Source organism: Podarcis filfolensis (assembly GCF_964270895.1).
Source record: "Podarcis filfolensis genome assembly, chromosome: 10".
Lineage (NCBI taxonomy): Eukaryota > Metazoa > Chordata > Lepidosauria > Squamata > Lacertidae > Podarcis > Podarcis filfolensis.
The window spans coordinates 72,748,355-72,762,789 of NC_139612.1; the positions used below are offsets into that span (position 1 = coordinate 72,748,355).

General features: G+C 47.9%; 1 protein-coding gene and 1 long non-coding RNA gene across 2 annotated transcripts in view; both read right to left on the reverse strand.

Annotated features, from left to right (window-relative positions):
- Positions 1-14,435, reverse strand: part of LOC310743176 — a 117,521-nt gene that overhangs the window by 89,497 nt on the left and 13,589 nt on the right. The window lies entirely within an intron of this gene.
- Positions 1,922-10,641, reverse strand: LOC310743113 (struthiocalcin-1-like). Its single transcript, XM_083573230.1, has 6 exons — positions 10,589-10,641; positions 7,217-7,304; positions 5,330-5,427; positions 4,576-4,713; positions 3,274-3,388; positions 1,922-2,186 (listed from the first exon to the last, which is right to left on the reverse strand). Exons 2-6 carry the CDS (start codon positions 7,281-7,283, stop codon positions 2,125-2,127), a joined length of 480 nt encoding a protein of 159 aa, XP_083429356.1. The 5' UTR covers positions 7,284-7,304; positions 10,589-10,641; the 3' UTR covers positions 1,922-2,124.

Consider the following 14,435-nt stretch of genomic DNA (forward strand, 5'->3'; position numbering starts at 1 on the left):
GGGGCCACAGAGGGATGCCCTGGCCCTCGATTGCAGCACTGGCCCTTCCTGCTCTCGTCCACGTTGAAGCTGCCTAATGGGTCCCAGTTTCTTAGTGCCACGAAAACTCAGCTGAATCCGAAAACTTTAGAAAGAATTGTGCATCTCTGAACCCCAAAGGAGGCAGTTTTTGAGCATCCCTGCTGGGAGAGCTTTTTGGAGATTATTTGCAAGTCTTGGGTTCCACTTAAGCAGCTCAGTCGTACGAGTGCTTACCCAGGAGTAAGTTGCACTGAGCCCACCGGGGCTTCCCCAAGAGTCTTGCAGCCTCCCCCCACCCACCCAACATTTTTCTTGGCCAACACTGCCAGTCCCTTCATCTTTCCTCAAAGGATTTGCCACTGGAGGTGTGCTGAGTGCAGGTCAGATCTTAAGGTGGGCATGAAGACGGGGCTGGGATGAGGGAGCTTCTCCAGAGAAGGGACAGGCAGGGTGAGAAGCAGGCCAAGCCCAAGAACTCTGTCAAACAACCGCGGATTGCCCAGCGAGGGCAATGGGGAGCAGAGGTTCTCTGGTCTTGGCACATCCACTGTGGATGCTGTGATTCTGGGCAGCTGCATCTTCTACAGGCCCCCCTTGGCTGCTGCCAGGAAGTGATGGCTTCATTTTCCATTGACAATGGAACCCTTGGGTGGTGTGGCATCAGATGCCCAGACTGCATCACCTTCATATATCTTTGTGTCTCGTGGATTTCCACAACAGTTCCCCATGAACATACCATGACCACCCCACCCTGCTAGGCTATAGAAGAAAAGATCTTCTGCCACAGTTGCAGTGATTCCGGAAGGTGCCAAAGATGTTTCCTCCTTTTGCCCATTTCCCCAAGAGTGCCATTGTCCATACTTTTCGCTGCCCCACCGAGAGATGAGACCGACCTAAGCCTTTTCAGATTTGGGACTACCTCAACTGACGCGGGTGGCGCTGTGGGTTAAACCACAGAGTCTAGGACTTGCCAATCAGAAGGTTGATGGTTCGAATCCCCGTGACGGGGTGAGCTCCCATTGCTCGGTCCCTGCTCCTGCCAACCTAGCAGTTTGAAAGCACGTCAAAAGTGCAAGTAGATAAATAGGTACTGCTCCGGCGGGAAGGTAAACGGCATTTCCGTGCGCTGCTCTGGTTCGCCAGAAGCGGCTTAGTCATGCTGGCCACATGACTCAGAAGCTGTACGCCGGCTCCCTTGGCCAGTAAAGCGAGATGAGCACCGCAACCCCAGAGTCTGCCATGACTAGACCTAATGGTCGGGGGTCCCTTTACCAACTGCCTTCTTGACCCTGTGCCACACCGTCTGCCCTCTGCAGCCCTGCCTCCTCGCTCCTGCAAGACTTTTATCTTCAGCTATGCTATCGCTTTGGACGTGCTAAGGAAGTCTCCCCGTCCCCTGAAGGCCACACAGCAAACATGCCCTGGGAGGTTTCGGACTCTCCTCCTTCCTTGGGGGATTTTAAGCAGAGGCTGGGTGGCCATCTGGCATGGATGCTTTGGTTGAGATTACTGCATTGCAGGGGGTTGGGCTCGACCAGGGGTCAGCAAACTTTTTCAGCAGAGGGCCAGTCCACTGTCCCTCAGACCTTGGGGGGGGGGCAGACTATATTCTTTGGGGGGGATGAACAAATTCCTATGCCCACAAATAACCCAGAGATGCATTTTAAATAAAAGGACACATTCTACTCATGTAAAAACACACTGGTTCCCAGACTGTCCATGGGCAGGATTTAGAAGGTGAATGGGCTAGATCTGGCCCCCGGGCCTTAGTTTGCCTACCCATGCTTTAGAGGGTCCCAATTTCCATGTATCCCCTTAAAAAAGTGTAGTCCCCCACAGAAAACAAACAGAGACGGTGCATTCTACATGCTCAAGAGAAGTTTATTGCGGCTTCCATGCTGTTGCCTGCCTGGGTTGGCGTCCAGAGTCAGAGCAAGGGAGCTGGGGGGTGGCTGATTTGAGAGAGGGAGAAAGGGGATGTGTAGTGGGGGTCTGTGCAGGGCTGGAGACAGGAGACCGGGGTCTCCAGGCACCCTCCCAGGGCAGGGCAGGTTGTGGTCTGTGCTGAAGCTTCCGGGATTCCTGCCCACCAGGTGTGCTTGTCTACACCTTGCAGACGAAGGGGTTCCGGTCATAGCAGGAATCGTTGTCCCACAGCATGAACCCTGGAAAAGGGGAGAGAGGGAGGAGTCAGTCCTGGGAAACCTGCCCAATAAGAATATCCGAAGAGCCTGTTTTTGCAGAGGCCGACCACATGCCCCAAAAGGAAAACATGCAGGACCCCAGCACCAGAGCCCTCTGCCCTCCTGCGGTTTCCAGCAATAATAATAATTAATAATAATAATAATAATATTAAAAAAATTATTTATACCCTGCCTTCCCCAGCTAAGGCTGGGCTCAGGGCAGCTAACATCAGGTATAAAAACAATGGATTAAAATACAACTTAAAAACAAGATTAAAATACAACATTGAAATGCAGCCTCATTTCAGTAGAAACTCAAATCAAAAACTTTTGGGGGATGAAAACGTCAAGTCTTCACCAAGGCCAGCTATCCAGACTGGTCCTACGTGGGCCAGAAAAAAGTCCCCAGATAGGAGTTCATCACAGAAGGAGAAAGGAAAAAGGAAAGAGGGGAAGGGGATCAAGTGGATTCCAAGCCAAAGGCCAGGCGGAACAACTCTGTCTTGCAGGCCCTGCGGAAAGAGATCAGATCCCGCAGGGCCCTGGTCTCATGAGGCAGAGCGTTCCACCAGGCCGGAGCCATCACTGAAAAGGCCCTGGCTCTGGTTGAGGCTAATCTGACTTCCTTAGGGTGTTGCTATTTATGGACCCTGAGGCTCTCTGTGGGGCATACCGGGAGAGGCGGTCCCATAGGTACGAGGGTCCTAGGCCGTGAATAGCCAATGTGCCCAGTAGCCATTGCTAGCCATCGCCTCCATGAACGGGTCCTTTTTTAAAAGGACTGGGTTGCCTCCTGTGGCTGTGAGTTCCATAGCTCCTTCCCCTCCCGTTCACCGCAGACCCTGCTACAAACATGCACGTTGTCACAGGAACCCACCTAACAAATGCCGCACTGCCTTTATATTTCCATTTGTGTCACACCCCGTTGAGTTCTTATCGCAACAGCCTGCGGCAGGGAGTTCCGCAGGTTAACAGCGCCAAGCGTGAATGATTCCTGCCGCGAGCGCTGCCTGGTGCCCAGAACAGAGCGACCCTCCTAAATCCCCCCCTCTCTTGCACACTTCCTCACCTGAAGACTCATCCAGCGCAGCGCAATGCTCGCCTTTCAGAGCAGGATAGCTCTTGTACTTTTCCCAGGCTGTGTAGCTCACGGGGCTGCCGTCTGCCCAGGCCCAGCTGGTGCTCTGCAAATGGGGAAGACGAGAAATGCATCTGGGAACCGGCATTTGGAACATTTAGGGGCCGAGCTTTCAGAAAAACCCAGCAAGGCGCTACGTAACATTTTTAAAAAATAAAATAAAATGCAACAAATGCATAAATAAATACTGCTTGGTAGAAAGAAACTCGTCTCAAAGGACTCTGTGAATAACACCATTTTTTTAGATGGCATCTGAAAGAAGGTCGGGATGTCAGCCTGGATAGCTCAGCTGGTTAGAGCGTGGTGCTGATCACGCCAAGGTTGCAGGTTTGATCCCCGTATGGGACAGCTGCATTGCAGGGGGTTGGGCTAGATGATCGTCAGGGTCCCTTCCAACTGTACAATGTGAGGAGTTCAGCCTACACTCGAGTAGGACCCTGGCAGAGACACATGCCCGACTGGCATGTTCCCTCCCTCCTGGTTGATCATTCGGGAGCTTCGAAAGCTTTCTTCTGCCCGAACATCACAGCAACCGATGCCAACTGACACCTGCACACTTAGGGATCCACAGAGTTTGCGCAACTTGCGTTACAGACCTCAGCATTTTGGCTAATCTACTTTATTTACATATAAACACACACGAAGCACTGCAACATGGCTCCCTCTATCTCTAGCATCAGACAGCAAAGAGAATGAACAAAGGACAATAGTCCCACTTCACGGAACACAGTAACACAAAGATCCTGTCTCCATCACTTCCCACTCTCTGGAGTCAAAACACACACCGTCATGTGAAAGACAACAATCCCATGACTGCACTCATGGAACAGGAATTCTAACATACAATTCTATGGTTCCCGCTGAACTTCCCCTGGCAGGGAGTTCCACAGGGCAAAGCCTCCCACACCAAAGGCTTGGTCCCTAGTAAGGGCCGACCAAACCTCAGGGGCTGTGCGGGTAACCCCCAGAAGTGCCCTGTCAGAGGATAACTATGTTTGGGGCTGTGAAAATTCTGCATTCAGGTGAGAGCCTGAATTCTTCCTTCCAGCAATTTCTCAGGTGCTCTGGCCTCTCCCACATGGAAACAATGGATGCTGGAACGTCAACACGCACCACAAGCAACAGCGGCATATGGGGGCATATTCCTGGACTGCAGGGGGTTGGACTAGATGACCCTCGGGGGGCCCTTCCAAGGCTATGATTCTTTGATGGGCAAAGATGCTTCTCACTCACCCTGCCAGGGATGGAGAGCCCGAACCAGACGTCGTCGTCGTCCCACCTCTGGGCCTGCTGCAGGAACCTGGCCACAGCGCTGTGCTCGTTCCTGTCCAGAAGGGAGGCCAGGTGTCCCCCCAGGCGCTGGCATTCATTCTGGTCGAGGGAGGGGAAAAGGTGAGTCCAAGATACTCAGAATACTGAGTCATGTTCTGGTTGCCTTACCTCAAAAAGGAGTTGGAGAAGGTTCAGAACCAAAATTATCTATAGGGTTGTGAGACTCCCCTGTGGGGAAAGGGTGCAGATTTTGGGACTTTTTAGCTTATAGAATTTTAATAAACACAGAAATTTAATAAATACAGGGGAAAAGGTGCAGAGTTTGGGACTTTTTAGCTTATAGAAATTTAATAAATAGAGTCGTATCTTGGAACTCAAATGCCTTGGCTTCTGAACAAATCGGCATCCGAACGATCGAAACCCGGAAGTGAGTGTTCCGGTTTTTGAACAATTTTCAGAAGCCAAACGGTCGGCGTGGCTTCCGCTGCTTCTATTTGGCTGCAGGAGCTTCCAGCTGGGTTGGCAGGAGCTGGGACAGAGCAACGGGAGCTCACCCCATCGCGGGGATTCGAACCGCTGACCAGCAAGCCCAAGAGGCTCAGTGGTTTAGGCCACAGCACCACCCGCATCCCTACTCATGTTGCTAGTGGGACCCACAAAGGGGGAGGGCTCCCTCCCACCCCATTTCGGGGGGAGCCCTTTTTATGCTGCTCACCTCTGCATGCTGCCAGGACACCTCCTGGGGGAAGTAACCGTAGCATTTCCCCTGGAAAGACAGCCAGTTGTTGGGACATTGTGCAGCACGGACACCTCCTGCGTGGGACACAGAGCGTCATTGTGAGAGATACAGAACCCCCTGGTTGCCCCCCAGCCACCCATCCTAGGAGAGAGGAGGACAGGGAGGGGCACCTCTGGGTAGCAGGCCCCATTCCAATGGTGGGCACAAAGGGTCTGGGCTGCAGGCTTATTTGCTTATTTGCTATTCTTATTTTATTTATACAGTGGTACCTCGGGTTAAGTACTTACCGTATTTTTCGCCCCATAGGACGCACTTTTTCCCCCTCCAAAAATGAAGGGGAAATGTGTGTGCATCCTATGGGGCGAATGCAGGCTTTCGCTGAAGCCTGGAGAGCGAGAGGAGTCGGTGCGCACCGACCCCTCTCACTCTCCAGGCTTCGCGCAGCTCTCCGCAAGGCGCGGGATCCCGGCGCTGGGCTCCCACGGCTTGCGGAGAGTTGCCTGTTCTGGGGGCTGGGGTCAGGGGAAGCTCGGGCTTCCCCCGCCCCACCCCCGCACCTGGGGGTGGGAATAATTTTTTTCCCTTTATTTTCCCCCCCAAAAACTAGGTGCGCCTTATGGGACGGTGCGTCCTATAGGGCGAAAAATACGGTAATTCGTTCCGGAAGTCCGTTCTTAAGCTGAAACTGTTCTTAACCTGAAGCACTACTTTAGCTAATGGGGCCTCCCGCTGCTGCCGGAGCACGATTTCTGTTCTCACCCTGAAGCAAAGTTCTTAACCCGAGGTTAATAACTTTCTGGGTTAGCGGAGTCTGTAACCTGAAGCGTCTGTAACCCGAGGTACCACTGTATGCCGATCTTGTCAGTGTTTGTTAAAAAAAAAAAGGGTTCGGACCTCCCTTTGTCACCTCAGCCTGGTCGTTTGACCCTTGTCGGCATAAAAGAGTCCACGATGAAAGTGTCCTTGCAGAGTACTTTCTGCTTTTATTCTTAAAAGTCTTTCTGCCAAAGTGACTGACCAACTATACACACATCACCACTACCAGCTTTCACTAACCAACCAACCAACCCAACAACAAATTGACATTTCTCACTCTATATATACAACCCGGTGCAGATCTCCAGATCGAGACTCGAGGTGGACAAATTAAAATGACACAGTCAAAAAGCTAGGACCAAAACTCCCAGGCAACTCTGATTTTCCCTCCTTAGGGAAACCAGACTGGCTCCCTCCTTGTTGCCCCTCCTTGTCGCTGGCAAAGGCTTTCTTGCCCCAGTAGGCTTTTGGGAACGGACTGCTTTTAAGGAAAGCGCAGCCGCTGTGTTGCTTTTATTGCAATGATCTGTATGTTTGGCTAGATCTCTCTCTCTCTCTCTCTCTTACACACCAGTATACACATATACGTATACTATCAAAATTTAATTGCTTTTAAAATTATTGTTCTCCCCTCCCCAAGGGGGTTTTAGCTGTGTTTATTTTTGTCTGTAAGCTGCTTTGTGTCCCTGTTAGGGAAAAAGGCAGGGTATAAATTCATCATCATCACCACCAATGCTTTTTTTCTGGGGGTACACAGGGGTACGCATACCCCTAAACATTTTGTGAATCTTTGTACTTTTCTCCATTTATTTTCCCTGATTTGAACTATAAAAGGGTGATTTTCTTGCATCAAAATGAGTTCCCCTAAACATTTCTTAAAGAAAAAAGCAGGAATAATAATAATAATAATAATAATAATAATAATAATAGTAATAATAATAATAATATTAATGTGCACTGGACCAGGATGATCCCCTTAAAATCTTCAGGGTGCAAGAGACAGGGTGGGGGGCCATGCATCCCCATTGGGGTCTTGGAGGAACTCACCACTCATGAAGGGTCCAATTACTAAGCATCCCAGGAGCCCGAGGCTGAAATAGGAAACCAGACCCATCTTCTTGCCGCTTCTTCAGCTCTGGGAAGGAAGAGAGAGAGGAAGAGGAATCAGGAGAAGAGAGGAGGACTCTGTGGTCCTTGCCCACTCAGGGCCAGAAGCAGAAATGTGTGGAGACAACCTTGCCATCCCTGAACTGCCTGCTTGGGGTGGCCAGTGCTGCTTGTTCCTTTTGAAATAATAAAAAAAATAAGGTCTTATATATACAGTGGTACCTCGGGCTACGTACTTAATTCGTTCCGGAGGTCCGTTCTTAACCTGAAACTGTTCTTAACCTGAAGCACCACTTTAGCTGATGGGGCCTCCTGCTGCTGCCGGAACACGATTTCTGTTCTTATCCTGAAGCAAAGTTCTTAACCCAAGGTAATATTTCTGGGTTAGCAGAGTCTGTAACCTGAAGCATCTGTAACCTGAAGCGTATGTAACCTGAGGTACCACTGTATAATAAATGTTCATAAATGTACCAATGTCTGGAGCAGCTCAGGAAGACAGTCCTGAAACCATTTAGACTCCCAAACTGACCAAATGTTTTCTCTGCAAGGAGGGAGGGGGTGAGGGAACCTTCCCATTGTCTCAGGAATTGGGAAATCACCATCTCAAAGGAATGGCCAAACTACCAGGAAAGGGAATCAGATAAGGCATTATCAGATAACCTGGCAGACAGGAAAAACAACAACATTCAAATTTCTGTTGTAGACCGCCTTTTCTGTGATGTAGGTATGATGTTTGTGGGGGGTGGTCTTGAGCTCCAGGGCAGGGAATTTAAAATGTCTACATAAGGGCAGGCACACCTTGGTTCGGGGGTCCTTCTCCTCTCCTGCGTGTGAGGGGAGACCCTGTTGCAACAGATCAATAAAGATCAGGCTTCCTAGCTGCTTTGCTTCTCATTATTCTCTGGTTGGCCTCTGTTATTTTCTCCGACTGATGGAGAACCTACAAAGGACTCTATAAGGGCTCTTGTGTTCCCCATAAGGGAATAAGGGCAGATTTTTTTGTTTAATACACTTTGTAAGCATTTGTATGCCTCTGAGTACTTCAATAGCATCTCGGAAGCCGGGCCAGCCCTTGTCAGGGATTCTCTTGCTGCGATTCCAAGGGGTTGGACTAGATGTCCCCTGGGGATCCCTGCCAACCCTACAATTCTATGGTTTCATCCAGACTTGCTCTTGCTCCACCTCTTTCCCCGGGAGAAACCTGATATTTACCGTTGAATCAGAGCAAACAACTACAGGGTTTTCTCTGAACTGACATTTGCTCTGATTTATCCCTTTGAAAAGATGTTGGATTGAACTTTTGTGGTCTCTAGCTGTTATGAAAAGATAATAGGGATTAAAATTGTTTAAGTTACTAAATTTAAAAAAGTTGAGTGGAAAATAAGGTGTTATTATAAAAGGAATGTTAAGAGATTAGGATTTGCTGGATTAACAAGTTGAATTAGAAAACAAGAAGGGGAGGTATGAGGAAGTCAAAGAAACATGGTATTGGAAAATTGTTATTGAAATTGACTTGTTTTTAATATTTTTCTTTTTCTTTTTCTTTTTGTGTTTATATAAAATTGGAAAATCTAATAAATATTTATAAAAAAAAAAAGAAAACATCTATCGAAAACATGCTTGGGAGAAACTGGCTCCTGTTTGGGGAATGAATCAACCCAAGCTACATAATGAGTTTTGCAAAAAAAAAAAAAAAAAAAAGATTTATCCCTACAGAAGGGACGCAGGTGGCACTGTGGGTTAAACCACAGAGCCTAGGACTTGCCAGTCAGAAGGTCGGCGGTTCGAATCCCCGTGACGGGGTGAGCTCCCATTGCTCGGTCCCTGCTCTTGCCAACTTAGCAGTTTGAAAGCACGTCAAAGTGCAAGTAGATAAATAGGTACCGCTCTGGCGGGAAGGTAAACAGCGTTTCCGTGCGCTGCTCTGGTTTCGCCAGAAGCGGCTTAGTCATGCTGGCCACATGACCCAGAAGCTGTACGCCGGCTCCCTCGGCTAGTAAAGCGAGATGAGCGCCGCAACCCCAGAGTCATCCTCGACTGGACCTAATGGTCAGGGGTACCTTTACCTTTACCTATCCCTAAAGAATAGGTTTCCCAGGGGGAAGCAGCGGGGAGAGGGCAAAGCCATTGGTGCTTTCTAGGTGCTGCTGTTCTGCTGAGCACCTACTTGCAAGGTGCCAGCAACTGGCCTGGCAAGCGCAGAAAGTTTCCCTTCTGTACTGTGATAGGAATTTTATGGTCTTAGATATATGGCAATGTTCATAACTGCACATACATAGATCAACACAGGAAGACCAACCTGGAACCATTTTGATTCCTAAACTGACCAAATCCTTTCTCTGCAAGGTTAACCTGGAAAAGCCTCCCCATTGTCTCTTTCCTCACAAATCCTGTCTCAAGGATATGTCTGTTTGAAGAAGGTGTGAGCCTGTGACCTGGCCCAGGAAATAAGTATTTTACCACTACAAAAGAATGGCCAGGCTCCCCAGGAAATCCAGTCAAGTAACTTGCCAGACAGGAGATAAATTGTGACAGGAGAAAAACAACATTTAAATTTCTGTGATGTAGGTGGGATGTATCTGAGGGGTGGTCTTAGGTTACACCCCTCCTGTGATGTATGTATGATGTTTCTGGGGGTGGTCTTGATCTACAGGGTGGCAATTTCAAAAGTCTTTATAAGGCCTTGCATGCCATTTTTCTGGGTTCCTCCTCCTCTCCTGCGTGTGAGGGGAGCACCCTGTTGCAACAGATCAATAAAGATCAGGCTTACTAGCTGCTTTGCTTCTCAATATTCTCTGGTTGGCCTCTGTTATTTTCTCCTACCAATAGGGAACCTATGTAAGGACTCTATATGGGCTCTTGGATACCCCATAAGGGAAAAGGGCATATTTTTATTTACAACAGTACATAGCTATCAACCTCCCCCTTTTTTGCGGGAAATTCCCTTATTCCAGTGCCGTTTCCCGCTGCTTCCCGCTGCTATCCCGGATTGTTAGCTATCCTGTAGAGACTGTCCCCAGGACAGGTGAGGCTGCTGATCCCTTATTTTTGAGGCTGCTGATCCCTTATTTTCAAATCTGAAAGTTGACAGCTATGCTTCTGTGTGAGCTCTTTGGCTCGGCGTTGGGTCCCAGATTTGCTCAAAGGGGCTAGCAAATCTCCAGCTAAAGGGCTATGATTTTTTCAAAAAAAAGGAATAAAAATATTAATCCTCTGCCAAACATCAGTTGGCTAAACCCACCGATCAAACAAGGAGAGCTTGCTGCTTTCTAGCCTAAAGGGGAAAAGGAAGAAGAAGCGGGTAAGACTCACCTGTCCGTCTTTTGCCAAAGGGAGGCGATTCCAGGTCAGCCAGTGGAGGGGACGGGTGGCTTCTGCTGCCTTTATACCCCCTCCGTCTGGGGAGATCCGGCTCTCTGCAGGACATGTGGCAGATGTAACCCCAAAGCCCCCACCGCACCCAAAGCAAACAAGAGATTAGAGAGATTCGGCAAACCGGACAGACAGGGATGGCACTCTTATCAGAGAGATCAAAGGCAGGAGCTGGAGATGAAAGGAGGCGATGGGAGATTCTCTAGGTCTGCATTGTCACTGCAGTCTGACCCCCCCTTTTTTTTTCCCTCTTGGGCCCAGCAGCTGGCAGCACAAAAAAGCACTATTCTGTTTTTTTAAAATAAATAAAAGGAACAGTGCAAAGTTAAAACATGTCCAGGGACATTCATGACATGCAGAAACTTCTTCTTTTTAAAAAATATATAATAATTTTTATTGAATGATTTTATATTACAAAAAACATTACAACCGTACTACCACAAAATACAACTGAGAAATAAAAATCACATACATCAATATTTTGTTTCTTGTTTGTTATTTACCGTCTTAGGTAAAGGTAAAGGTACCCCTGCCCATACGGGCCAGTCTTGACAGACTCTAGGGTTGTGCGCTCATCTCACTCTAGAGGCCGGGAGCCAGCACTGTCCGCAGACACTTCCGGGTCACGTGGCCAGCGTGACATGCTGCATCTGGCGAACCAGAGCAGCGCACGGAAACGCCGTTTACCTTCCCGCTAGTAAGCGGTCCCTATTTATCTACTTGCACCCGAGGGTGCTTTCGAACTGCTAGGTTGGCAGGCGCTGGGACCGAGCAACGGGAGCGCACCCCGCCGCGGGGATTCAAACCGCCGACCTTTCGATCGGCAAGTCCTAGGCGCTGAGGCTTTAATCCACAGCACCACCTGCGTCCCATTTACCGTCTTATTTCCTCCCAAACACACACATAATGATAATAATGAAAATAAATATTTTATCTTACAAAATCTTTTCTTCAATTTTGACTTCCTGTCAAGTCCCTTCGTATATGTTTTATCTTACAATTGAGTGTACACAAAACAATAAACCTTTCTATATAAATTTTCCAATACATTCAGAAAACATAATAAATCCTTAATTGTAGTCCACCTCCTTTTACTTCCTTTGTCACTCGAATGCTAGCATGGAGTCAAAACTATTATTGTATTTTTGAACATATCTTCCATATCCATCCCATTTTCCCGCAAATTTTTGCCTTGAGTTTCCTCTGAGTTTGCTAATCAATTGAGCCATCTCCACAAATTCCTGTAATTTGATTTGCCAATCTGTTATTTTGGGAGCCTCCTGATCTTTCCATTCCTTGGCCACGAGTATTTGAGCCGCTGCAGTTGCATACAAGAATAACTCTCTTGAATTTTTGGTTACAGATAGGTAGCCGTGTTGGTCTGCCATAGTCAAAACAAAAAATTTTTTTTCCCTTCCTGTAGCACCTTAAAGACCAACTAAGTTAGTTCTTGGTATGAGCTTTCGTGTGCATGCACACTTCTTCAGATACACAGTGTGCATGCACACGAAAGCTCATACCAAGAACTAACTTAGTTGGTCTTTAAGGTGCTACTGGAAGGAAAAAATTTTTTTTTGTTTTGAATTTTTGGGGATCTCTTTGTCTAAAATAATAGAAATGCCTCCAGTATTTTAATAAAGGTTATCCTCATCATCTTTTTTTAATTCATTGTATATCCCCCCCCAAAAAAAAATCTTAATCTTTTCACACGTCCACCACATGTGGATCATGTCACCGTTATTTCCTCCACATCTCCAACAAGCGTTCGCCAAATTCTTATACATTCTTGATAATCTGGAAGGAGTGAGGTACTGACATGCAGAAACTTCTCAATGGAAGCAGACAGGTTTCACGGAACAGCAAACAGCAGGGGGGAGGCAGCGGTGGTGTAGTGGCTAGAGCGTCGGACTGAGTCCTGGGTTCAAATCCCACCTCCACCATGAAGCTCCCTTGGTGACGGTGGGAATGGAGTTGTTTCCTTTCTTCATCTAACGTACCTCATAGGGTTGCTGTGGGGATTAAATGGGGAAGGGAAGAGCCATGCGTTCCACCTTGAGCTGCTTGGGGGGAAAGATGGGGTGCAAATGCATTAATAAAATAAAATCATCTCCATCTATCATCACCATTGCCACCATTATTTTTATTTAAATTTATCAGTTGCTTTTTTATTTTACAAAAGCATCTCCAAGTGGCTAACACCATCAGATAACCCAGCAATTTCTTTTTATTATTTTAAACCTTATTGAAAATTTTAGGAAAACTTTGCCCAAAAGTGGAAAGAAGAAGAAGTCCCAGAGAAAGAAGAATGGATACAAAAACTTATCGGATACGCAGAAATGGCAAAACTTTCCGGAAAAGTAAGAAATCAAGATAACAAACATATTTATAAAAGAATGGAAAGGGTTTGTTGAATATTTACAAATAAACTGTAAACAGATAAGAACATTGGCAGGGTTATTGTAATAATCTGCAGTTTTATAAGAGTATGTATTTAAAGAAGATGAATAAATGAGCGAATTAAGTTAACTTGGAATATGCATAAAATATAAAAAATTAATTTCAGGAACGGCAGAAAGAGGGGGAAGGAAGTCGAGTTTTGAAATGTTAAAATGAGTGTAAAATTATTGAAATGTATAAAACTGGAAATCATAAATAAAATAATAATAATAATTAAAAAGGATTTTTTCAGAACCGATTGCCAAACACAAAGTGTGGTCTTCCAAGGCTGCAAAGGAGACTTTCTTTTTAAAAGCCACAAGCTATCATGGAAAATTCGTACATCTCATGATTGTGGGCATTCAATGGCTGATCAGGGGAGAAGACGAGAGGCGCCGTGTGGAAGCATGGAAGGCAGAGCATGGATTAGTTGTAGTTTCCAGGTCACCTTGAAAGGTAGCCCCACGGAGAATGCATTGCAGTAGTCCGATCCAGCACAGAGCAAGTAGGTTTCCATGTCTTCAGCTTCCAGCCTGGTTCCAGCTCAGCTCTCACACCCCAACTTTTGCTGTTGTTCTCCTATCTAGCAGCTGGTTGAGGGGGGGGGTGAAGGAAAGCCTGGAGGGCCCCCTCACTTAGTTGTAGCTCTTGCAAACTGGCTCATTCCTTTGGGATGCTGAGGAGCACACTCCAGTGGTCACCTAAAGTCATTGTCCAACACAGAAACTTGTGTGACTAGCAACTGAATCCTGTATTCGATTCTAACCCTTACTGAGCACAGAACCCCAAGTACTGGAAGGAACTCCCGGCATCATCCAGACTGACCCCCCCCCCCTGCCAAACCCACAACAATAAGAGCACAAGGAAGAAGCTGGCTGCTGGATCAGGCCAGAGGGGACCCATGAGATCCACAAGGGAGAGCTCACAAGCACGACCTGAGCATAACAGTGGCACTATTCCCTCCTAGGCATGGGAAGGGTGGGGTGAGGGGTGTGTACTGCCCCGGGTGTCATCCTAGAGGGGGGTGACAATATGGCACACTGCGGGGGTCAGCACTTACCGCGGGGCCTGGCCTGCAGCACGCCAGAGCCAGGCGTCTCTCCTGGGAGTGAGGCAATGGCTCAGGGCCCAGCACTGACCAAAACGGCAGCGTGGGGCTTGCGTCAGCCAGGCGGACTCCAGGGGCAGTTCGCTGTGGTGCCCCCCTTGGCGGATCGCCCTGCCCCTGTGGGCTGATCGCTCTGCCCCTGGCGCTCCAGACTGAACCCCCTGCCAAACCCACAACAATAAGAGCACAAAGAAGAAGCTGGCTGCTGGATCAGGCCAGAGGGGGACCCATCAAATAACAACA